This window comes from Lampris incognitus, chromosome 4, assembly GCF_029633865.1.
Source record: "Lampris incognitus isolate fLamInc1 chromosome 4, fLamInc1.hap2, whole genome shotgun sequence".
NCBI classification, from domain to species: Eukaryota; Metazoa; Chordata; class Actinopteri; order Lampriformes; family Lampridae; genus Lampris; species Lampris incognitus.
This window is the reverse complement of record NC_079214.1, coordinates 52,955,417-52,981,860: the sequence shown is the minus strand read 5'-3', so window position 1 is coordinate 52,981,860 and position 26,444 is coordinate 52,955,417. Positions and strand designations below refer to the sequence as shown.

Below are 26,444 nucleotides of genomic sequence, written 5' to 3'. Positions count from 1 at the left end.
AAACTTCACTTGCTGTTCTGACATTCTTGATTGTGTTTGCAGTTTTAAAAAGAAAATATTAAACAGTTTGTTTTGGGGGATTAAAGGGAGCCTTAGTAATAAGCCAGACACAGCACTGCATTTGATGCTGAGCCAAAGATAGACGCCATATAACAGGGTTTTCAGCTGGCTTTGATGCTCTGAGGCATTTGTTTGTGTAACAAACTGTTGTTCGCCCCTTCAAACCGTTTTCTTGTTCAAAGTGAAATTCTTAAAAGGAGGTGTATAATATAAGCACTATATAAGTATATGATAACTGCTTCCCTGGGCACCCAGTTATAGGGTGGGGTATAACCTGATCATTATATGCCATCATACTCTATTACCGTTGGGACGGATATCAAACTGTCACAATTATAGTTAATTTTACTGGATAAGTCATGTCAGTGATGTCTTTTTTCATAGTTCACATCAGCCCTCTGTTAATAACTTCACAGGCCATCTCTCCTCTTTAGATGGTTTATTGCTAACATAAATGATGTGATGTATCATTTGACCCTATGTGAATGGGAATGTTTTCTTTAAACCCGAGTGTTTTGAAGGCCTCTGAGAAGTTTGGTTTTAAAGTGCCTCCACTTGTCATAACACAATCCGATGATTTATCGGGGGTTGCGTTCTTTTTGTTCTGTTGCGTTTTTGTTCTGTGCCCCCCCCCCCCAACATTTTTGGCTAAAATGTGCCAAGAATAGGGTGCTTCCAGAGTCTGGAGCTTCGGTACGAGGGGAGAGTTTACTGAGAGATCACTCGCTGGTAGCCTTGGGCTTTGTTTAACCATGCATAATTGAGCCCTCCCCTTGGCTCACTCCCATGGTTGCACCCTTTTTTCATGAAATGGCCAGGAATGCAAACTACCCCCCTCCACTTGAGCCAGCCTTCCCTGGAGGACCTCAATCAGACAGTCACAAAGTGTACCAGACCTGCTTATCAGAGGGGGCAAGCCTGGCATGGTCTCAGAGCAAACAATGCATGGAGAGAGGCAAGCACACATGTGCTCAAATGGGTACGCGTACACGCGTGCACGCACGCACGCACACACACAAACACACATACACACACACACACACACACACACACATTCCTCATGGTTCCGGTGTAGTCAGGTTTACAGGTTGCTGGATTTGATACAAAGGTCAAGCCTAGACATGGAGTGAACCGTTGTGTTTGATTTCTAAAATGGGAGGTTAATTATTTATTTCAACTCTGATTTAGTCCCATATGAATGGCCTTTGTGAATATTTCTCTTCTCTTACTTCCTGCTGTTTACATCTGCTTCGGTTGCGTAAAGTTGAGGGGCGGCGCCTTGCAACTAAAAGGTTACTCATTTTAATGGCCAGACTAGCTGTGGAAAGTATGGATACGCAAAGAGTGAAAGTGGTCTGCTGCCGACGTGCCTTTAATGTAGGCATTTGATTTTCAACCAACAGCAGAGGGTTGTGCTTATATGTCAGTTACCCAACACGGATGTGTGTAACTGTATGACTGCAGAAAAATGGCTTTATTTGTGTAGCATTTTTCTAAAATTAATTTACAAATCACTTCACTATCAAGACAAGAGAAATAGCAGGGGTTACACAAGAAAAGGAAAGCAGCAAAAACCAAGACCTGCCATAGATGTGGGGATGTGAGCATGAACCCTGGATAGAATAAGGGCCAACTGTGTGCATGAGCATACACTGAGGGGCAATTCGGAGCTAGGATACGTGCCATGGTGGGAGTACGGGGCAAATGAGGGGTTTGGGGGTAAACTCAGTTCATTAAGCCCTCTCTGGATAGGGAGTTATAGATAAATTGTCGTTCTTGACTCCATCCCCACAGTGTAAAAACCCGGTGTCAAACACAAGACTGACGAGTCACTTCTGCATAACATGCTTCTCATGTCACCCATAGAACAGGGATCAGAGATTTGGAATTTCCTGTTGATGTTGCTGCCAGCTCATCCACCACCAGCTGCACCTGTCAGACAGCAGAAGTATGAAAGTTGAACATAATCGTGACTGTTCGATTGTTTGAGTTCAGGTTACCATCGTTGTCTCAGGGGCTGCAAACAGGCTTTTTATCAGTAACTCTGAGTTCCCACTCAGCAGCTATGGAAATAACTGGTGGGAAGTCTGTTCATTTTCTGTGACCGGAGGAAAGCTTGTTGATGACAGTTACTTCCTCTCCAATAGTAGATCCATGGCTTCTCTTATTTGATATACCACCTGTGGTGTTCCCACTATAGAATGTTCTCTTGAACCACCTTATTGCTCATATGTCTGTGCAAAATACACCATGTAATGTTAAGGTGAAAGGCACAAATTTGGTACCAAAATTTAAGGTTTTACCAGTGACATAAACACTTATGCATGTTAGATCATTGTGCCCTGATTGTGCTATTCACAAGGGCAAATAACAATTAGGACAGGAAAGAATAATTAAATTTCCTAATAATGCAATTTGTCTTTGCTTCTGAAGCCTATGGCAACTACAGCTGCACATCGAGGTTGGCTGTACGTGCACATTCAGGAAGCACGATCCGACCCTCTGCTGCACATCACTGAACCTTTAAGAGGTAGAGAGAGCTTTTACCCATTTATCTATAAGGTTGGGATTTTCTTTTGAGCCTTTGTAGTTCAAGAAGAAGCCCGAAGATCAAACTCCTCAGAAGCTGTATCACTCAATCAGAGAGATGTCAATCAAGTCATATGGCTTTGTTGAACATGGTGTTTTATTGGGTGATTATTTTCCTCTGTAATAAATTAACTTTTTTATATTGGGACAGACAGTAATTGGCAGTTGAGTATGAACACATGTAATTCGAGGTTGTAAACAGTAAAAAGTTCACCTGTATGATTCTTGAAGCTCGTAAACATGTTCCACCTGCATGTTATCGAGTACGGCTGGTGATCACGAGGTTATATCATTCAATTACACTTTTTCTATTTAACCTTATGCTAGATTTGTTGAAGAAAAAGGCATGTATATTTAGTCATTTCATACAGATATAGATCTTGTCAATTAGCCAGTCTAAAAATTTTAGGTAACAAAAATAACTTTGAACCCAAATTCCAATATGTGTACTGCAGTAGTTCCTTGTTTTTTTATTTTTTTTTTTATTTTTTTTTATCTATCTATTTCCACCTCTTTCTCCCGAATTGTATCCAGCCAATCACCCCACTCATCCGAACCATCTCGATCTCTGCTCCACCCCCTCTGCCGATCCGGGGAGGGCTGCAGACTATCACATGCCTCCTCCGATACATGTGGAGTCACCAGCCACTTCTTTTCACCTGAGGAGTTTTGCCAGGGGGACATAACAAGTGGGAGGATCACACTATTCCACCCAGTTCCTCTGAACAGGTGCCCCAACTGACCAGAGGAGGCGCTAGTGCAGCGACCAGGACACATACCCACAATCCAGCTTCCCACCCGCAGACACAACCAATTGTGTCTGTAGGGATGGCCAACCAAGCCGGAGGTAACACGGGGATTCAAATCGGCAATCCCCGTGTTGGTAGGCAACAGAATAGACCACCATGCCACCTGGACACCCCCTAGAAGTTCCTTGTTTAGACAAGTTAATGTCACAGTATGCATTACATTCATAACACATACCAACAAATCAGTTTACTTGTCAATCAGGGACCTGCACAATGGGAGCTGTCTGATATGTTCTTCGTACATTGTCAAGATGGAAAAGACGGGCATCCCTTGCCTTTCACCCCAATGCTCCACTCTTTTCTGTATTTTTCTGTTCCTCATTATGCTCCTTAAGCCTTGTACGCATTTTGCAAGGCATAGATATAACTTTGCTTCATAGCTTTAGAGCCTGCAGCACTCCAATGGGAACAACTCACTTGGTCCTGTCCAGCCTCGGATTGCTGAGATTAAATTCAGCTCCACTATTATTTAGACATGGCTCACTGTTTGATCTTTGGGACTGCACTTAGATCTTTGGCTGTAGATGATGATTAATTGCTTTAATAAGATTCTCGCTATATCAGAGAAACGATCAAGCAGAGCTGAAAGTAGCTGGTTTGATTTTGAGAAACACAAACAGAATGCGAAATGAAAAGCCGAGTTTGATTTTCTAGAGTCTCAGACATGTAGAACTCCTCCCACAAGTGAGAAAGTTACTACTTAATCTTATGTTTTCAAATACTTTTGACATCTGTCATCGTGAAAGAGTTGGCGCGTGTATCAAAAGGGCTAAATCTCTTCACTTGCTGATCTGATATGCCTCGGCACACCATCAAATTAAAGCAAAGTCTGCACTCGTACCTCAAAATCATTTCACGTTTTCATTTTCTTCTTACAAATACTAGTTTCTGATTTGTGTTAGAGTAACACCAAAAGTTAAGGCCTAAAAGCTGGAAACATAATGAGAAATGGAAGAGTTGAATTTGATTTTCTGGGGTCAGACATATAGAACTGGTCTGAAGTCTTTCCTCATGTCATTTTACATTTGCATTTTCTTAATTAGCAGATAATTTCCCTCAAAGCGACTCACATAGGAGACAATTAGCAGACATGTTTGTGTGTCGACCCACAGGCGTCTTAGAGCACTGAATAGTAATCATATTATGACAACCATTGTACCACTTTGTGTCCACGTTAACAAGACTGTGGAACCAAAACATCAAGGCGTCATTGTCCAGATATGTATGGAACTCATTCTATGGTTGTAGAGATTGTGTATCAGTCAGGGATGAAATCACTGGATCAGTGCACTTAGCTGACTATGCCATTTGTTTCATGTCCGTTGGAGAATCAGGCATGCTGGTATTATATACCCAGATGCTGCTGAAGCAGAATGCTTTGCCTGCCTGTATGCCAAATGTAGTGACAGTCGGAGATAAATCGTCTTGCACAGATGCTCCTAGGGGAAAAAAAAAACAGCATCAAAACTGTCATGGGAGATGAGAAATGTAGATGTCATCCTACCAGCAAGAACATTTCCACCCGTTACTCTAGCTCGACTGGAAAAAATACAGAGGATGCGTAGGCTCAGAACTAAATATTCAAGTTGGTTAGTGCTGTCGGTCAATTAGTCTGTTTTGATATTGGCAAGCAATTAAAATTGCGGTCATTTATCAAGTAAAAATTCCAAACATTTACTGGTTACAGCTTCGTGAATAATTAATGTTACTTAGGAGCTCACAGGCAGATGTTCAGTAAAACATTCTACAAGTTTATGCAAAATGACTATTGATTAACAGTGAGATGGGTGATAAAGTTCAAGGTTCTCGGGTAAAAGAAATGTGTCATTAGACCGTGAGTGTCCAGATGACTTTCACTAGAGCTGCTTCTGCCTTTATAAATCTTTCCTCTTAGGAATGATTATGTTATACCTACTGTGAACGTGACCCAGTGTAGGGCTTGTAACTAATGACTATTTTGGTGATTGAACAAACTACTGATTATTCTGACAATCAAGCAAATTAAAGTGGCTATCAGGGATTTTAACATAGAACACTTTATAATATTTAGTCAAACTCTTTCTATATCCCGACAGCTATCAAGTAAGTAGATGCACTGAGAAAAATATCTAGACTGTGGCCACCATAGGCGCTGTAAATGGAGACTGAACATTTACTTTGTACCCACTCCTTATCAGCCAGTCAGGAGAGTGCCTTGCAATCCGGCGTCTCCATTGGTCCCTACTTGCTGTCAATTAGTTTGTGTGTTCAGCTCTTAGGCAGAAGTGAAGGGGTGGATTCTTTTGCAGTATGTTCTGAAAATATAGCTCAAGCTAACTTCCGCCCAGGATTGCTTACCCCCACTTTAATCGGATCAGGAGATCAGGAGTCAGGAACAGTTTGTTTGTCATTTCGTCTCATGTACTCCGTACACAAAAAGAAATGAAATTCCATCTCCCCCAGCGCACAGCGGTGCAACGCAAAAGACAAAAACACGTACCCAAAACTTCCAAAAACAACACCACCAAAAACATACAAAAACAGAGGATCAAAGAAAAAAAAGAAAAAAACACAAACGGCAAACAACACAGTCCACCCAGTGCAACACAGTCCAAAAACTCCACTATCCGGAGAATGAACGCCAGCCAGGATGACTGTCGGAACTGCCGGTCTGCATGGGCTAGCAGTTAGCTTAGCCTGCCCCGCTTCCGCGTCCTGTCAGACCACCATCGGTGTTTCGGACCGCCCACGGTGTTCCTGATTCCTGATTCTTATGTTGTCCCTGTTTTGTTACATCGTTTAATGTTAGATGACCTTGAATATACAGAAAGGCACCAGTCAAATAAAGTAATACATTTCTAGGCGGGACACTTTCTGTGTACATTGTGATGGTGTGGTAAGCAAGTTCAGCTTTTTAATGCTTGCAGAGCGCTGCATTTTCTTTGCATTTCCGCTGCAACGTCTACATGCAGCAAGATGCTCTGAGCACTTCACTACCCTACCAGTCATTCTACATGCCCAGGCATGTTTAGACATGCATAATGACATGAAACAGCTCTGAGGCAGTAAATTGTAAACATGGATTTTTTATTTTTTTTGTAATGCAGTTAATAGAGTTCCTCAATTCCTTGTGACACCCCGATTCCAATGTTCTTTGATTAACTCAATAGGCAGTTTAGTCAAGCAGCCTGATTAGTCAGATATGTTCTAACTGTACTGATGTTTCAGATTAAACCTCGCAAGGCATCCTATTTCAATGCTATGCTAACCTTTAGTACCCAAGGGACCACCAGTTGTTGAGCTCGCTTGTTTATTTCATTATGAAATGTACGTGCATACCCATTCAAAGATGTCTTTCAGACAAAACACATCATTTAGTAAACATACAAAACCCATATCATCTCAGATGGCATCCTGGGTATTTCTGGGCTACTGTTTACCCAGAATACCAAAAAAAAAAAAAAAACCAACCTTGGGCGTTACTGCTGGTCAGATGATTTATATCTGGGAATAAACACATTCTCATTGTCTGCGTATGGTATGTGTCTTCTGTAAAATACAAACTACACAATACACTTGAGTCATGGGATACTAATGTTTGAGTACTGGAGGGAAAACAACGCAAAACCCAAAAGTATTTGGAGTGTAAAATCCCAATCCAGGAACTCTTTGGTCCCGAACCCCATGGAAAATGCCATATGTCCCACACTGCTCTGAGGCTTTGAAATGAAGAGGAGGAGACCCATAGAAATGCAATTTTTAATGGACATTTATAATGGACATAGTGGACATTTTATACAATGAACATTTCTCGAGTGTATCATTGGATTATCTGATGCGAGGGTCTAAGGACAGGATGTTGTGTTGCTGTAAAGCCCCTTGAGACAAATTTTTAATTCATGATATTGGGCTATACAAATAAAATTGACTTGACTTGGATTCTCATTGCAAAACTCTTTACATGACTCCCATTAAAATTTATCTGCTCCTACATATCAGTGTATTTCATTTGTTACTTTTTTATGGGACTCAGAAATTTAAAATGTTCAGCCAAATGCCTTTTAGCATGTTGGTCTTTTCAGTCTCTTGCACCAGACCAGTGCTCACATTGGGTCTCATACTGAAGCAGTCTCTTAAATTTCTCTTATTTCTTTATCTAGTACCAAGTGAATTATTTTTTTGGGGGGGGGATTTTTTGCCCCCCCCCTTTTTTCCCTCCCCAGTTGTATTTGACCAATTACCCCACTCTTCCTGCCGTCCCGGTCGTGGCTCCACCCCCTCTGCAAAGTCGGGGAGGGCTGCAGACTACCACATGCCTACTCCAATACATGTGGCGTCGCCAGCCAATTTGTCAGTCTCACATTCATGCTGCAACCATCTGGTTTCACCTCATCTCAAAGGTGCTCTATTGGATTGTGATCTGAGGACTGTTCAGGTCATTAGATTATGCATGCGTTGTGAAATGGTACATTATCCTGCTGGAAGTAGCCATTAGAAAATGTGTAGACTGTGGCCATAAAGGGACGTATGCATGGTCAGTAACATGCTCAGGTACACTGTGGCATTCAAATAATGCTCAATTGGCTTTAAAAGGTCTAATGTCTGCCATGAAAAGTTTCTGTATCTCTGGGGCAGAGGAGAAACAGAGTTTTCTTCTGGCCTCCAAGTCGCGTATGATGATGTCAGCTGGTGGCTGGAAAAACTACCGCTTAGCAGGGTTTCAATTATTCTAATCTCTGTTCAAAAACACATCCTTGTTCTCTTGAACAACAACGTTTTAGATGGTGGAAATGATGTCCCACAACACTAGCGCAGAGAACTTTATGGACGACGGTACAGAAGCTAGCATGCAATAATGCATTCTGGTACATGTAGGTGCTGAGGGAAAGACTCACAGTGAGCAGAAGCGATTTCTCCATCAGTATAGTACACAGTGAGGACTTTAGTGCTTCAATTTGACAACATTGCTCATCAGTACTGATTGCACATACACAAAACCATCAGTGAAATTTCCCTTTAAGAGACTGTAGTGTGTTAAAATCCCAGGAGGTCAGCAGTTTCTGAGATGCTGAAACAACCACATCTAGCACCAACCAAGGTCAAAGTCACTTAGATCAGGAATCTCCCTTAGTCTGTTGTTTGGTCAAACAACAATTGAACCTTTTGACCATATATGCATGCTTTCATATTGAGTTTAACCACACTGTTCACCATTTGACTATTTGCATTAACAAGCAGGTGTACCTAATAAAGTGGCCACCGAGTGTAGATATCGGCTATATCCTAAATAATCATAGGTGTGTTACATTTATAATCATTTAGATCTAAATGGTTTTCTTATGTTCTCCAATATTAATACTAGTCTTTCCATAAAGTAGGCTAATGATTTAAGGACCTCTACCGCTATAGAAGAAGAAGTCAACCAACAGGGCTCTTGTGTGTATTGGTATACTTCAGGTTTACACAGCACTTAAATATTTGTCATACCGCAAAAAAATTGGTGAATCCCACAAGTAGAGATGTCCTGATCGATCCCAGTGATGAGTATCAGAGAGAATTTAACCCCCCCCCTTTCTCCCCAATTATACCTGGCCAATTACCCTGCTATCTGAGCCATCCCGGTTGCTGCTCCACCCCCTATACCAATCCAGGGAAGGCTGCAGACTACCACATGCCTCCTCCGATACATGTGGAGTCTCCAGCCACTTCTTTTCACCTGACAGTGAGGAGTTTTGCCAGGGAGATATAGCGCATGGGAGGATCACGCTATTCCCCCCAGTTCCACCTCCCCCCCAAACAGGCGCCCTGACCGACCAGAGGAGGTGCTAATGCAGCGACCAGGACACATATCCACATCCAGCTTCCCACCCACAGACACGGCCAATTGTGTCTGATGCCCGACCAAGCCGGAAGTAACTCGGGGATTTGAACAGGCGATCCCTATGTTGGTAGGCAACAGAATAGACCGCTATGCTACCCGGACGCCCCAGAGAATATTTTAATTGATTGATGTCTGCTGTATTATGCCCAATCAAAATCTCACCCTTTGTTTATTTTACCCCTTTGGACTCCTTCTATACCAGCTGTCATATAGGTGTCATAAACACCCCACTGCACTCCGTTTAGGTGTCATAAACTGATGTTGTCCACACCTTGCAGCAGTGAGGCACGTGTTTTAAAAAGCCAGCAACAGCACACAGCTAAAATGCCTGCAGTGTGCAACTATTTCATATTAGAAAATGGAAGCAGCCCAACAGCTACTTAAAAAGTCTGTAATGCCAGTGTTTGGCGAGGCGGTAGTAACTAAGCTACCTTCAACTTGACTAAATATGGTAAGGCAATTAAAAAGAAATGATTCGAAGGAATACACCCTTCACGTGGTACTCTTTGGATTGTCTTTCTTTTTGATCAGGGTTTTTATATTTGCAAGCGCTATTTATTTAACATTATTTTTATCATTTCCTTACTTTGTTAAGAAAATAATTGAAAGCCATTCCTGGACAGCTGTGATGCAGATTTGTTTTCTTTATGCAAGAGCCATTACATTGTCAAGCATATCTTATATAAATTGGACTGGTTTTGTCAACATTAATGTACTCAGCAGAGGGGATCGTACAGCTGTATTATGTAGTGAAATATGAATAGCAAATCACAAATCCTTATCAGCAGATACCAAATCATCAGTGACTTTGTACTTTAGGAGCAGATCTTTGCATACAAATAATTCTTGCGTGAAGCTCGGTGACTTTATCTAACATTGTAAGTCATTCATCTTGGTTATAACAGCCCCATGATCGTATATGATTTTTATTAGAAGGGGGGTGACTCTATCAGTTCTTTTGCTGCGAGAGGCCTGCCAATTGCAGGGCTCTCTGGTGACAAACAGCTAAAAGAGAGAGAGAGAGGAATGGAGCCCTCACCCCCCCCCCTCTCTCTCTCTCTCTCTCTCTCTCTCTCTCTCTCTCTCTCTCTCTGTCCATGAAGGGATGGGGGGCATTTGAGGGATTGGGGGGAGGGGGGTTGGGGGTTTGAATGGGACCAACTAGTGACCTCAGGCAGAAAGAATGTCCCCGTTTGTTCAGTCGGCCCGCTCCCTTAGCAGCACACCACACAGTCATCAGGACTGAGGCCTTTGTATTCACCTTCTAGACCCCACTCGCCACAGCAGAGGCCACAGATGAGCACACAGCAACATGTCTCAGCCCCGGCTGCAGCAAACTCTTCAGTACAATGTGATACAGTGGTTTTCAACAGTGTGCCAATGAAGGCCAAGACTGTCCAGGTCCCCTGATTTCACTTGTTACATATGCTACTCCTGGTTCATGATGTGTTTGATGGGAATGAAAGCTTGCAGTCTTGGTCTTCATATGTACAATTAAGGTTTCAGCTAATACCCTTATCCACTTTGACAAACAATGAGCACTACAACAGAAAGCTTTATTCCTAGATTTTTGGCATTTCAAACAACCAATTTTAGGGACTGCTAGGACCATAACATGCTTACAACAGTTTTTTTCCTGGGAGAATTCATTTGTGAAGGGCTAGATAAAGAGACAAAAGCCAAGTAAAGAAAGTTGTCTGTCTGCCTTTCTTATCTATCTAGCATCCATCCATCCATCCATCTGTTCACCTGTCAAGTCAATCTACCTTGCTATTTATTATTCTTATTGGTCGCAGCTGAGAACCACTGATCAAACAGCTTCTAAAAAAGTTAAGTGACTGCTGCACAGCTCCTCATTATGCTCTTCCTTACTCCCAGGAAGCTGTTTCTCACTCCTTGCCAAACTACCAAAATGCTAATTGCTCCTCATTCTCAAAGTCTTAAAAGTTTCACCTATTGTGCTGCCCACATTCTTCAACTGCTTCAACCATTTCTGTGGGTGTTAATGTATTGCCCATCTCCCAGCATCGTGACACTGCTTGCACATAAAATACAATGATTGCATAAATTCTGGCATTAAAAGAGGGGCTAAGGGTGGGCTGGGTATGTCTTTCCCATGCCAGGACACTCATAAAATCAATGGTGGCTCGAGACGGCAATTAAATCTGACTAATCCGCCAGATTTATGAGCTCCGTGTGCTTCAACTGCCAGGGCCGAGTGAAGTCATCCTGCTACTGGAGAGACGTGGCTGCCGTTAAATGAATTTGAATGGACATGTTCTGAGGGAACACTTCGCAGGGGGTTGCAGAGGCCGGTTTGGATCCAGACTCATATCATGATGAATGAAAGCCTACCCAGAGGAATTTAGCCTTCGTGTACTGTATCAGAAGCAGAGTTGGAAGCTAGAGGCTCAAAATGCTCAACTTGGGGAGGACCTGCTGTGACCTTGAGCATCTGCGTGTGACTGCAGATGTACGTGCGTGATAAGCTCATTCATGTGTCAGACTTGGAGATCCTCTCCCCAGCCTCCTATTGTCGGACTGTTTGTGTGTGCGCGGGTCTGAGTGTGTATGTGTGTGTGTGTGTGTGTGTGTGTGTGTGTGTGTGTGTGTGTGTGTGTGTGTGTGTGTGTGTGTGTGTGTGTGTGTGTGTGTGTGTGTGTATGCGTTTGTTTGTGTGAACCCTGCCTGGACAATGGCACAGGAGTCCACTGGTTTGGGGAGAGGAGGTGGAGACAAGAAGACGGGGGGATGGGTTTTGGATAGCAGCCTTTGCCTGCTGTATTGATTGTTCACAGTTCAGGGGCACAAGCCCGTTGGGATCAGCAGACAAAGCTATTAAATAGACAGCGGCAGAATGACACCTACATGATATGCCATCTGCTTTGGACAGACTACTTACTGAGCTCTCATGTTGTGGCCTTAAAGGTGTTATGGACTTAAAATGCATTAAGCAATATTTTTGATATCAAATGTGAATCAAATGACTCCCTCAGAAGATTGCTAGCACTGCTGATCCCACTGAGATCAATACCCCAGTCTACAGTCTCTTACATTCAGTTCATTATTTGGTAAAACCTTGGACAAGCCACTCATATCTCACAAGTTCTGTATGCGGTCTAGGGTGAAGTTACCCATGGATGCTGGTGCCAGACCAGTTTTCTACATTTTTTTTCTGCATTGTTCATATATTTGTGTTTTTTCTGTTTTTATCTGTTTTTTGTTTTCCAGGTTTTTGGTTAAGGCTTGGCACAGTTTTCTAGTGGTTGAGTGTAGGGGAAGGGTTGGGTTGAGGTTTGCTGTGGTTTTCTAATTGTCAGGGTTAGAACAAAGTTTGGGTTGAGGTTGGGGTCACATATTTAATGTAAGTTATGAATCTAGTCCAGGACCAGCATCCATGGACAACTTCACCCCTGAGCACTCACAGAGAAGAGAGGAAACAAGTGTGGTGACATGTAAATATGTATGACGGTAGCAAGTCCATAGGCTCATAACATAACATGCATATTTGCATGTTAGCAAACAATTGCGTACTTACACACCCAGAGAATTGGAGCGCCATTTGCATCAGTTCTTAGTCCTCCGCGATAACTATTCAGCAGAAAAAAATGGATGGCAAGCATGCACTGTTTGTTACAGTTCAGCCGCCGTAGAGATAGGGAGGGAGAGATGAGGAGCGGCTTAACTGTGAGTCTGTTTTAGGATCTCTGTCGATCTATCATCTGCCCTCTCGCTGGCAGAAATCACTGAATGCAACTGTAAAGGCCTTGAATATGTAATATTTCTACTCCCCCACTATGTTTGAGTTGAAAACCAATAAATATATTAATATTTTCCATGTAATACACGTGTGGTGACGCTACAAGGTAAAATCCACCCAATAGCGATCTATTACGCTCAATGAATTTGCCCATATTCGCCAGACAGTCTGGTCGGGCACAACTGGTATTTTTCTTTCTTTGAAGGTCTTGTTGGTGCAGTGGAGGAAATACATTTTGCCTATCAGTGAAACATAATGCTTAGATTGAGAATAACCCTGGAAAAGTAAGAGAGCATTGCCAGATTATGTTGTTACGGTGCTTGAAACAATGGCAGATGGAGTTCCTCAGCCTTTAGAAGAAAGTAAAGGGATAAGATCTAACAAAGGGCAACAGGCAAAAAAAAAAATTGATGAACAGAGGAATAAAACTAGAATAAATATTAATAAATAAATACAATAGAGGCACATGATGGAGCTGCAAGATCTCTTTACATGCATAACTGAACATGCAGATAATTTATTTTACTGGACAGGTACAGTAATAACTCTGCATTAGCCTGCAATAACCAGTGTGTGAGTTTTTATCCTAAACAACAGTTTCAAATTCGGCCACTTAGCTTACTACAGTTAGTAAGCTTGCTGTTTTGAGATTTTGTCTGAGAATTTTATCCTGACGTGTTCATGGCTTAGCAGGATGTAGCCACCAGAAATTCCCACAAATGAGTTGCACTTGCAGGTTGCTTTGCTTTCACCCTTATGTCCAGTTCATCCCAAACCAGCTAGATGGGGTTTAATTCTGGAGACTGTGCTGGCCGTTCTATGATTTGAAGCCTACCATCTTGTTCTTTCGTTCTAAGGTAGTTCTGACATAGCCTGGAGGTATGTTTTGGGTCATTATCTTGCTGTATGATGAACCCCTGACCAACTAGGCACAGACCAGAGGGTATATTGCATGGCGCTGTAGAATGCCCTTTTGGTTAAGGGTGCCAGTCACTGTGCACGTTGCCAACTCTGCATTCAGCAAAAGAGCACCAGACCATCGTGCTTCCTCCACCATGTAGGACAGTTGGTGTCACACACTGAGGAACCATCCTTTTGCCTACTCGACAGCATACAAAAATTCCTGCATAATGAACCAAACATTTCCAATTTTGATTCATTGGTCCATAAAACCTTCTTCCAATCTTCAGCAGTTCACTGGCAGTATAAGCCTCTTATTCTTATTTTTGTCATCTTAGCAATGGTTTTCTTTTCTTCAACCTGTCAAACCTGCAGCTTGAACTCTTAATTTCACAGTTGAAACTGGGACTTGCTTACTTCGACCAGTGTTGAGCTGTGCTTGAAGCTGTTGTCCTGTGAGCCAGCTATCACACAGACTCTCAGAAACTTGTCTTCTGATTCTGTTGTAGCTTTGGGTCTGCGGGACCTCTTCCTGCCAGACTTTCCTCCAGTTCCAAGTGCGTTTTCATGGTATAGGAAACTGTACTGACCAACACCTTGGCTTTCTTTGCAATTTACCTTAAGGAAAGACCTACACTTTGAATGGTTATAATGGTCTGTCTGTCTTCCTTTGTTAACTGCCTTTTTCTCGCCATTATGATGGCAATATACTACTTCCTGCAGTGCATTATTGTCCAAATAATGCTTCAGAGGGTGTAACAACATAGTCAGTTTCAACACTGCTGTATACAGACAGAGGGTTTGTAAGTAATCAACAAAAGTTGGGACCTGTAAGAACTGTTTACATCAAATTTCAAGACTTTATTTACTTCCATTGCCACAGAACAGCTGTAAGTTGTTAACCCGTTACTTGTCCCCTGAAAAAGGAATTTTTTATAACTGAAATATACATTATTTTTAAATTTTTGGTAATCTAAGCTTCTTCTTTTTTTTAACCTGGCAGTTTATCGCTTACCTTCGTACCATTTCAGGTTATTCACTGGACTTGAACTGCTTGCATTTTAAATAAAAACTGGAAAAAAATGGGGGTGATAGCAAAGCATTCATGGGTACAAAATGTGGCCAAACCTTGGGGCTGTTACTACTAGCAGACACAGCAAAAAAACGAACATATTGGACCTTAAAGCATAGTGTGACTAGTAAGTATCAGCTGGGATTTTATAGTGCTTATTCCGATTTCTGCACTGAAACACACAGGAGTAGGGCTGGTTGAGTTGTTTTTGATGCCTCACCACACCCCCCCCCCCAAAAAAAGGCTACTGCACTTGCAGTCCCCAGTGAACTGAGCAGCAATTGCAGCAAACATTGATGATGTTAGAAAATGCCAGATATCGGCAAATGTGCTGTTTATCATTGTACACGGCAAGCTCCCTGAAACAACTGAACATTGGAACAATCTTCATAAGATGCTGTTTTTTTTCTGTGCTTTTGATAATTTTGAACTCTGCAAAATGTAGAAAATCATAGGGACTGCCATTTCAATGAATAATTATACCTTTCAGCCGTAGCAGTTGATTCGTCTGAAAGATGAATCTGGGTTTGATAGAGGCCAGGAGAACGCTACCTGCCCAAATGCGTAGTCGCAACTGTAAAGTTTTGCAGAGGAGGAATAATGGTCTGGGTCTGTTTTTCATAGTTCCAGTGAAGGGAAATCTTAATGCTACAGCACACAATGACAATCTAGAGAATTGTGTGGCTCCAACTTTGTGGCAACATTTTGGGGAAGGCCCAGCACTGTTTTAGCATGGCAATCCCGCTGTGCACAATATGAGGTCCATGAAGACATGGTTTTCAGATTTTGGTGTTGAAGAACTTGACTGGTCTGCGCAGAGCCCTGACCTCAACTCCATCCAGTGCCTTTGGGATTAACTGGACTTTCAACTGGGAGCCAGGCCTTCTGCCCTAGAGGCTGACATTTTTTCGGGAATCCTTCGGGTCAAAGGATTCCTGTAGAATTCCCGTGGTATGGGAGTCAGTTTCACTACTCATCATGTGACTGGGATGGGACAGGAAAAAAAAGTCAACGGGAGAGGGCGGGACCGGGAATCATAACAATAGGTGAATTTTTATGTATAAACATGCAGTTCTAATATGAATAAACTCAGTTTTCATTATTTTGAACATAATGCAGCACCAGTCTTTTTTTTATTCTTTTTGGCCTGACTGGCCAGCGGGGCCAGCCCTACAACTGCGAATGTCTGTCTACCTGTGATCATGTTTAGAGTGACTGAGAGAACACATTACATGATTGGGCCGCTGGATCAGGTGACCAACGACGTCACTGAAGTTACACGATTGCTCGGCCGGGCAACGCCACCGCTAGTAAACATGGAAGTGGGAGTTTCCCTATTGGCTGTTCCAGCTCATTCCACATTTATCGCATGCTAACGAACAGAATATATTGCTGCTTATGGATACTACTGAAACGCTGAGAGGGGGAGAGAAAACAGCTCTCCATGCGCTTAGAGGCATGAGGGAGAGTGTACAGTTAAAGCACCCCAAATAACAATCACTGAAAAAATACTTAACACTGAGTCTTGGAAAAATGGGCAATGCCCGCAGTAGAGGCTGACTTTTTTGGGAATCCTGTGGGTCATGGAATTCCTATGGAATTCCCGCGGGATGGGAGTCAGTTTCACTACTTATCACATGACTGGGACATGACAGGATTTTTTTTTTGTTTTTTGTTAACTCTGTCATGGGATTGGGATGGGACAGGAATATTTTTGCTGGAGTGGGATGGGACAGGAGTGAAAATACACTCCAGTGTCACCCTCTATTCTGCCCAACATCAGTGCCCGAGGCCTCACTTATGCTCTTGTGACTGAATGGGAGGTTTCCAACTGTGACTCCGGTTATTACTTCTAGCTCTTTTTTTTTTATTAGACAATGTTCAGATCTCTCTGTCTTTACTTCTCCTCAAACTTCACACCTCAGTATGAAGCATTTTACCCCACCCCATCAGATAAAACTCTGAAATCATGAAAGGACAGTAACAAAGGGACTTCTGCACCTTTCTCACAGTCATTTGCTTCTGCCTTTTTTCTCAGGGAGGCGGCTGAGAGGGAAAGCGTTCTACAATGTCAACGGCAAGGTCTACTGTGAAGAGGATTTCCTGGTTAGTAGCATGTGTGTCTGTCCTCTCCAGCTACATGTGTCTGTCTTCCTCAGCTCCCCCTTTTGTGTATATGTTGTGGGTGTTTCTGTGCAGGTCTTTCTAAGTCCATGCACCTTTGTATTTGTCCTTTTAGTACTGTGTATATATATTTATGGATGTTTTGAAAACAATGCTGTGCCCAGCAATGGCGTATCAGCTGAGAGCTACAGATCCATATCCTAAAACCCAACCTCGAGGTGGTGGGAGGACGGGGCCAGAGATTGGGATCACGGGTCAAATTCTGCAAATCTCCAGAGGAAACAGACACTGAGAATGAAGCGCCACCCCTCCAATTCACCCTAATTTCCCCAAATTTTCCCCTGAGGAGCTCAATTATGCCACAAGCCTCACTTAAAATTAAGTGTGGGAGGTGGGGTCGAGGACAGCTGCTACTCCCACAGTCACAGTTTATCTGCCCCGGGTAAACAAGACGTAGGGGGAACTGGCACTTAAAGACCTTTAAAGTATTGTCAGAAGTCTGGCAATTAAGAAGTCAAGATGTGTGAACAATAAACCCATAATTGTGACAGAAATGTATGTAGTATGTTCTTTTGATCACAATAACATAACCTTCATTTGTATAGCCATTCTATAAAATAAAAGTGGACAGTCAAAGAAAAGACATTGAAATGAGATTATGTTAGAAAAGGAATGGCGGTGGGGCTGAAATTATCAACTTCACATACTAGTTGCCACAATATGACTATCTGAAACACAAGCGCTACAAAAAATTATTTTTGCATCAATCCATGAGCGCTTTAATGGGTCAGCATTAGGATTTACAAACTTGGAAAAAAAAGAGTTTAAGAAGGAACATGTGAAAACAACTTTGACCCATCATCAGCATGGTTTGATGGCCAATCCCTACAGATGGCCTCATTTGCAGTTAACATTGTCCCTTTAGAGACCCCTTGTTGATATAATGCAGCCGCTTAATCTTTGCTAAATGTGCATTCCTGTTCAGTAATGTAAATTACAGTCACTTCCTCTCAGTAGCAGAGACGGATTCTGGTGCTTGGATGAGGGAATAAGACTAAGCCTCTTCCATCTTCCTCAGCTGATCATTGGAAAGCATGGCCTGTCACCCTTAGGATGTGGGGTAAGGTGGGGGGGGGGGGCAGTGAGTTGGCAGATGGTAGCAAAGGCGGGGGCAGGACAAAGGGCAGGGGGCAAGCTAGCGGACCCATGACACTACCACCATCCACCTCCACCTGCTAGCATGCTTCGCTCAGTCACCCCTAAGCCCCTTAAGTCATCAGGTCATGACCCCAAAGGGTATGTGCACTGCAGATGGTCACCATCATTATCTGCCTGAGCTCAGGATCTAAGGAAAACCCCCGAGGAGAGCTGTTGATGTGATGTGGGCTGTTTTGCTTTTTGCAACATACGTATGTGAGGCCCACTAACCCCCAGCCGCTCCACTGGAGCTGCTCAACAGTCAGCAGTGAAAGATTGTGGCTGTAGGACTGGACAATAATTCAACATATTTGTTACTTATTATCTGTTAGTGGTATTCTATCGGGATGGAATTCAGATATTGTCATATAAATTAATAATAAAAATCTATTACCCAACATTTCTCACAAACTAACATCTGAAATATTTGAGGGAATATTATTAGCAAATGTGTTTGTTTTTTTTGTTGTTTTTATATTTTGCTTTACCTTTACCATCCAGTTCAATGTGATGAACCTCGTTTTTATTCTTAAATATGGTACTTTTGCATGATATGTGTAAGCAGATATTGTGAAAATTATCCATCATGTAAAATTCCCTATGATAATCATGACGTTAGTATTTTCAGCATTGCCCACAATATTTGGGGAAGACCATTGTTGCACACTGGATAAATGGGGGTTGAAACCAACATGATGCATAATGTGTTGTATAACTGGTAGCTGTTGCCTGCGGATATGTCAGCTGAGAGACAAAAGTTCAGAAAGAGACCCCTTTCACCATCAGTTTAAAGAGGGCGGCAGCACCCCCTATAGATAACACTAGACCAGAGAGTATACAGAGATGTGTAACAGTACAGAGCCGCTTGATCGTTCAAGAAGTAATCATAACTCAGTTGTGTCTTTATTTCCTCCACATTAGTAAAACAAACACATATTCCAAGTACTCTAAAATCAATCATTTGTACTTGTAATAACAATAACTATAAAATCTGCTGAGGTGACCCCTGAGAAACAGGGAACAAGCCGAAAGAAGAAGTATGAGTAACAATAATAAATCCTATGTCTCATTCCTCCCGCAGTACTCAGGCTTCCAGCAGACGGCAGAGAAATGCTTTGTGTGCGGCCACCTTATCATGGAGATGGTAAGAGCCTTATCAAAGAGAATACATAAACAATAGGATTCAGCTGAACGTCCGTCATGCTGTTTAGTTTCAGGAGTTTATGACTGCATGTATGCCAGCGTCCATGACACCTTAATGCATCAGTGAATATTTGAAAAGGTTTCCCATCTCTTTGTTGCATGAGTATAAACAGCACATTCATGAAAAAGACCCAACCAACCAGTTGTCTTGAATATTTATGAAATACCTCAAAACAAAGCAGACTCGACAGTATGGTATCAGATAGGCCTACTTGGAAAGGAAGTCATCACTATCTGAGCTTAATTCAGTGAAGTGCCCTCCTTGATAACTAATCAGCTCTGAATATTGCCTCTCCTTTGGACACTGACTTAAAATGTACCACCTCAGTTAAATGTATGTGTGTATCTGGCATTTGGAACACCCTGTCATTGCAGCTGCTGTTGTGATACTGAACCTGCTCAGCGGCCTTGCTCCCAAGTCTTACTCGCTGGGCGGCACGGTGGCCCAGTGTTTAGCACTGTTGCCTCACAGCAAGAAGGTCCTGGGTTCGAACCCCAAGCCATCCCAGGTCCTTTCTGTGTGGAGTTTGCATGTTCTCCCCGTGTCTGCGTGGGTTTCCTCCGGGTGCTCCGGTTTCCTCCCACCATCAAAAAGACATGCATGTTAGGGTTAATACTCCTGCCTGTTCCCCTGAGCAAGGCAATGGAAAGAAGAACTGGAGATGGTCTCCGGGCGCTGCAGCTGCCCAGTGCTCCTATACAATAGGCTGGGTTAAATGCAGAGAACAAATTTGTTGTACCTTTATAATGACAAAAATAAAGTGGTTTCTATTGTGTGTGTTTGTGTATATGGATGTCTAGATCCTCCAGGCACTGGGCAAGTCGTACCATCCTGGCTGTTTCCGCTGTGTGGTGTGTAAAGAGGGTCTGGATGGAGTGCCTTTCACTGTGGACGTTGAAAACAATATCTACTGTGTCAAAGACTACCACACGTAAGGAGCTCAATGAATGGACTGTAAAAAAAAAAAGGCTTGGCTGCTGGGACAGTCGATTAAGCATTTCATCAAATAACAAAAAGCACTGAAATTTTCAAGTTAGCTGTTCAACCAAACAAAAGGTAAACTATGACCCCGCTCATAGTTAATAAAAATATCAGTCCAGGGAAGTGCTTCATTTGTAAAGGAGTTATCAGAACTGCCTGGAGTCCTACCACTCTGTGTGTGTGTGTGTGTGTGTGTGTGTGTGTGTGTGTGTGTGTGTGTGTGTGCGTGCGTGCGTGCGTGCGTGTGTGTCACTACGTCCTTATGTCACAATGGCGCTACAGTAAGGATTATTGTCAGAATAAGTGTGGTAAATATGTCAGAAAAGGTGTAGGATGTTAGAAACCCTTGACTGTCAGTAATGGGATTCTACTAGGAGCGGTTCCTTGTTGAATAAAGAATTCAAAAGGGAACCGCTCCTGAGTAATGCACGATTTTTGAGTTTTTTTCAGAGCGTTATACTAGTCGTGTCATACACTACACAGAGACTGCTAGCAATGCACAGTTTGTAACGTCAGTTGTGCCGTACCCCTACAGGGTCTTCGCCCCTAAGTGTGCCTCCTGTAACCAGCCCATCCTCCCCGCCCAGGTAAGGAGTCTGTCAGATTTAACCTTGTGAAGCTGATTGCCTAAAAATGTCCTCCCAGAGAATGTCTCTGTCACTTAGCAGATCATAGTCCCAGGGGCAAAATTTAACATAACTGATGGATTTTATTGTTTTGAAAAGACGGATGTCGGGTGTCAAAAAAATCTTACACCTGGGCATCCGGGTAGCATAGTGGTCTATTCCAATGCCGACCAACGTGGGGATCGCCGGTTTGAATCCCCGTGTTACCTGCGGCTTGGTCGGCCATCCCTACGGACACAGTTGGCTGCGTCTGTGGGTGGGAAGCCAGATGTGGGTATGTGTCCTGGTCGGTACAGTAGCGCCTCTTTTGGTCAGTCGGGGCGCCTGTTCGGGGGGGAGGTGGAACTGGGGGGGGATAGCGTGATCCTCCCATGCGTTACGTCCCCCTGACGAATCTCCTCACTGTCAGGCGAAAAGAAGCGGCTGGCGACTCCACATGTATCAGAGGAGGCATGTGGTAGTCTGCAGCCCTCCCCGGATCGGCATAGGGGGTGGAGCAGCGACCGGGACGGCTCGGAGGAGTGGGGTAATTGGCCGGATACAATTAGAATAAAAAAACCGTATACCTTCTCATAGAAAGCCGAAAGACAAACATTAAATCAACTAATGCATGTTCTAACATTATACAGGAGTGAAGGAAATCTTTGCTGATTAAAATATTGGCTGATAAAATGAACACACTTCAAGATTTGTAGAAATATTTAAAGGCAAACTGAATGTGGTGATTTTTTTCCCCCGATAAGTAATTTAGTTTGCTAGACCTACTCAACCTGCCTTGATTTACTATTTAGATATTTCTTCATTTGAGGTATGATTCATTCATCATGGGCAGCCCAAAGAGAATACAGCTTGTGACATGCAAGATAATGTCATTACTGTACACTGAAATTAAGGGTTATGCAGAGGTCATGTCAGCTCCTGGTAATAACTGGTTTGCAGCTCTGGAGATGCCATAAATTCTTTGTAAATAGGGTCCATAGTGTTTTGAAATTGAACTCGTCACACATTAACCACTCAAGTTTTATGTAACGTATGAATGAGTGTGTCGAATTCATTCGTCAGCTGCTTTTACACCGTATTGAAAATACAGTGCATAGATACACCATTAGACCTCATTCACAAAAAGAAATTTATAGAGTGCCAAATTTGGTCCGCGGGCCCTACTTTTGTTGATCTTGGTATATCGTGCTACAGTTAAACTACAGTCCAAGCATTTAGCTGATGTTTCAAGAGCGACTTAAACAACTGTGTGTGTAGTTAGGTAGGGGTCAAGTCTGTTCCAGGGATCAAATTCCAAGACCAGTTAGGCCATTAGGGTTTAGTCATGTGATGATCTGGATTTCTTACTGTGTATCTCTCCTGCCAGGGCTCTGAGGAGACTATCCGGGTGGTATCTATGGACAAAGACTACCATGTTGAATGCTATCACTGCGAGGTGAGACACTCCTTCCACTGTCCTTACTCATTGTCATATCGGGCCAGACCAGACGAGACTAAATTAAAATAGTCTTGACTCAGGCTCAGACCAGTGTGTGTGATTCACGATTTCAGTCTCGTGTGGAAGGACTGGAGACAGACAGACCCCCCCCACACACACACACACACACACATACACTCATCCACATGTGCAAGGCATCTGCACACATACATACGTAAAAAATGACACAAACATTTTCCCACCGACATATGCAATTGAGAAACACCATTGACACTCTTAAATCCACATTCATACACACACATGCACACACAAATATTTACACATATTTACTCATTTCAGTTAGTGGTACACTTATAAACGCTAATTTTTTCTCTCAGGCACACACACACGCGCGCGTGTACACACAAGCAAACACAGACACACACACACACACACACACACTCAGAGGTGCAGACACATTCAACACAAATGTAGGTAATAGTTGCCTCCCACAGGATTAGACTAGACTCCCATCGGAACGACTGTGCGTGAATCACCATTCCACTTTGTTGTTGAATGACTGAGAGGCACATATGCCTACGGAACAGCAGACGCACACACTCAGACACACCCACAGACACACCGCAAACACACACAAGCGCAGAGACACCTGGGCAGAAGCCTGGTGACTCATTGACGAGGCGCATTCTGCTGCTGAGCTCTGAACTCAGCTGGGGACTTGTTGTTTCATCCAGTCGGCTGAAATCTAAGTCTTCTTGTCGCCCGGTGCCCCCCCCCCCTGCAGCTAGCCCATTTATGCAGATATCTGATTCATGCTCAATGCGTCTCCCCCTGTGCCGTTCACTATGTTTGCTACAGTCGGTGTGCATGCCTGGGGCTGTATCTAACGTCTGTACCTGATAGTGAATAGGATATGAGAGAAGGAAGCTCTCCAAACAGGCTTGATTCTTTTAATACCAGACATTCCACTTGATGTATCATAAGCCACGTGGAAAGGGATCAAAGAATTATGTAAACAATGGGGGATCATTGAGCTGCGCCTCGTGGGGCTAATGGGGGGGTGGTGAGGTAAAGTCCAGTTGACTCATCCCAGGGATCCATTACATATTGAAGAGATAGTTTAGATTTCCCTGTCATAACACATTAGACTAGAAAGAAGAGGACCATCTTTTTAGAGGTGAACTTTGTTTAAATAAGTAGTCTTATCAAGATTAAAAGATCCTGTTACATACTCCATTAAAGATCACGTTTCAGTGAAAAGTTTAAATTCATTATTAGCCATCCGACTGCAGACCAGCACAATTAGGGGTAAAGCCCAAGTAGGTTTTGCTGAAACAAGGCGTACATATCTGTGGTTGTGCCTCCATATCATTCTTCACATCTCTTTCCCAGGATTGCGGTCTCCAGCTCAACGATGAAGAGGGTCACCGCTGTTACCCCCTAGAAGGCCACCTGCTGTGCCACGGCTGCCACATCCATCGGCTAAAGCCCCAGGTCCCCACCCACCCACCCCCCAGCTACCCTCTCCACGTCACCGAGCTGTGAGCCGGAGGGAGGGACAGCCAGGTGACCAGGCGCCAGATCAAGTCCCCGCCTCCCAAGTGGCCTGAAATCCCAGCCGCTGGAAGACAACTGCGGAATCCCCCCCCCCCCAGGTTTATACGGCCAGTGGGCCCAGGAAGGCCTCAGTGTGTCATTCTGTGCTGCAGTCATTCCTCTAGACGGGAAGGAGAGCCCTAGCCATGGACCTAGTCACACGGGACCGCTTCCCTCACCAGGCCCTGTTATCACATGACCAAGACGGAGGGGGGAAGGGTCCGTGTCCTCCCCTCCACTTGCGGTTCATGCTCTCCTCCTTTTTGGTCTCCGACCCCTAAACACTGCGGCCTCAGCCCACCCAGAGGCCCTTGATGACGTCACAGCCACTGACCCCTGTACATTCATCACACAGAGGGCCCTGGGTCAGAGGGAAGAAGTCAAACTTTCTCTCTCTGTATTCCTCTCTCAGTTTCTCTCCTCTCTCTCTCTCTCCCTTTTTCTCTCCAGTTACTCTGTTTCTTTCCTACTTTGTTCTTCATTCCTCTGTGCTGACCAAGTCGGCGCAGCACAGCGCAATTCCCACTTTCCTCATCACTGAGCATCAGGTAGGCTGGGAAATCAGCCTTTTACATTCCAGCACCGGCAGGGCCGGAAGGGCCCCCCTCAGCTTGGGTTCTTACGGAGCGGCTCGCCACATAAACCGCAGAGCCCTGCTGAAGTCTATGCGAGGGTACCCAGCATCACAACATTGGACTGAGACACTTTAAAAAAAACCCTAACACACACACACACACACACACACACACACACACCTTCCTACCCCCTTTCAAGTTGGGGCACCGATAGCGCCATCAACAGGGCCGGAGGTCTCTTACACATGACCCTGAGAGATTGACAAGCAGTGTCTTAATTAACAATTATATGATGAGAGGAACAAAAACCTTAGATGCACATAGATTGTCTTTTATATATGAATATATATTTTGCAGATGTTTTCCACATAAGATGTTAGATGTAGTTTATTTGTTTTTGCTGATGCGTTCATTAAATTGGAGGCCTCACACACACTGTAAGTCTAAAGTCTCTGAAGCAGCAGCCTATTTTATCACTTCTTTTTCAGGACACGGGGGCCCATCCAGACCTCTTTGTCAGTCTGTTGGTCTGATCGATTCACAGTTGATTTGGGACCGGACCTGCAGCAAATGGTATTTTCAAATAATTGTGTTTGTTATATTCCGTTGTGATTGCCAGATGGGTGGGGTTTGCCGTAGGAGACGCTAACATAAGTACATGCAAGTTAAGTCAAATCACAGGAAAATATTTGAGGGCCAATTTAGTTTATTACTTCTGTGATGGTTTACTTGTCTGACATTATCTGAATTGTCCTGAAGAAGTAAACCCCAACTCCGTGCTGCATCCTGTGGTTTATAGCAAACATTTGAAGTGTATATATTTACAAATACCCTTTGTACCATGTCTGTTTGGGACATCGGCTCTTGGTGTGTTTCCACTGGTTTTGTAATGCGAGAAGTCAAAGTGCAGCACGTGACTATGAAGAGCCTCCACATGTCCCCATGCCTTAAGACAGAGCAGGCCGATTGTGGGTCTCACTTTGGTTCACTCTTGTATTTTGGGAGGAGGTCTTTGAAAGCCCAGAGTTTCTGGTCCCCACCCTCGTCTTTAGAGAGTGCCCAATTTTTTTCCTTGCTGTTTGTCTTGTTGTCTTTGTGTGTGTGTGTGTGTGTGTGTGTGTGTGTGTGTACCAATGGCAGGGCCATGGCACATGCATTTCACTGTGTTTGCAGGGCAGCTCAGAGCAACACAGCACCCAGCACCACATAACCACCATCTCTCTCTCTCTCTCTCTCTCTCTCTCTCTCTCTCGCTCTCTCTCTCTCTCTCTCTCTCTCTCTCTCTGTCTGCATCCCAACAAACAGTTTGATTTTACTGTGTTCATAGTAGACCTTGCTCAAACCATGCTTGTACATAATTCTTAGTGCTTGTTTTAACCACCTGGAGGCACTACATGGGTGAGTCAAAGAAGGTTGAATCAGTTCATCTGGATGCGACGTTTATTGACAGATACGTTTTGTCACTCAACTAAGCGACATCTTCAGTCTAAACTGACTTCAGGTATCCCCACCTCTTATAAACAATACAGTACAATACAGTTGCCCTACGACTGAAACCAACGACCAGTTTCATATGCAAATATGGGCGTGACCATTAACTAGAGTTACAATGGTCATGTGTACTATTCACAGAGGATTGGGGAATGTTGCAAT

General features: G+C 43.5%; 1 protein-coding gene across 1 annotated transcript in view; it reads left to right on the top strand.

The window, feature by feature from the left end:
- The window catches only part of wtip (WT1 interacting protein), a 45,320-nt gene extending 21,139 nt beyond the window's left edge, over positions 1 to 24,181 (top strand). The window contains exons 3-8 of the mRNA XM_056279114.1: positions 17,089 to 17,156; positions 19,453 to 19,515; positions 20,376 to 20,506; positions 21,092 to 21,143; positions 22,549 to 22,617; positions 24,013 to 24,181. Coding sequence (XP_056135089.1) covers positions 17,089 to 17,156; positions 19,453 to 19,515; positions 20,376 to 20,506; positions 21,092 to 21,143; positions 22,549 to 22,617; positions 24,013 to 24,165 — 536 coding nt within the window. The 3' untranslated portion in view covers positions 24,166 to 24,181. The remainder of the gene's footprint in view (positions 1 to 17,088; positions 17,157 to 19,452; positions 19,516 to 20,375; positions 20,507 to 21,091; positions 21,144 to 22,548; positions 22,618 to 24,012) is intronic.
- Positions 24,182 to 26,444: the final 2,263 nt, after the last annotated feature.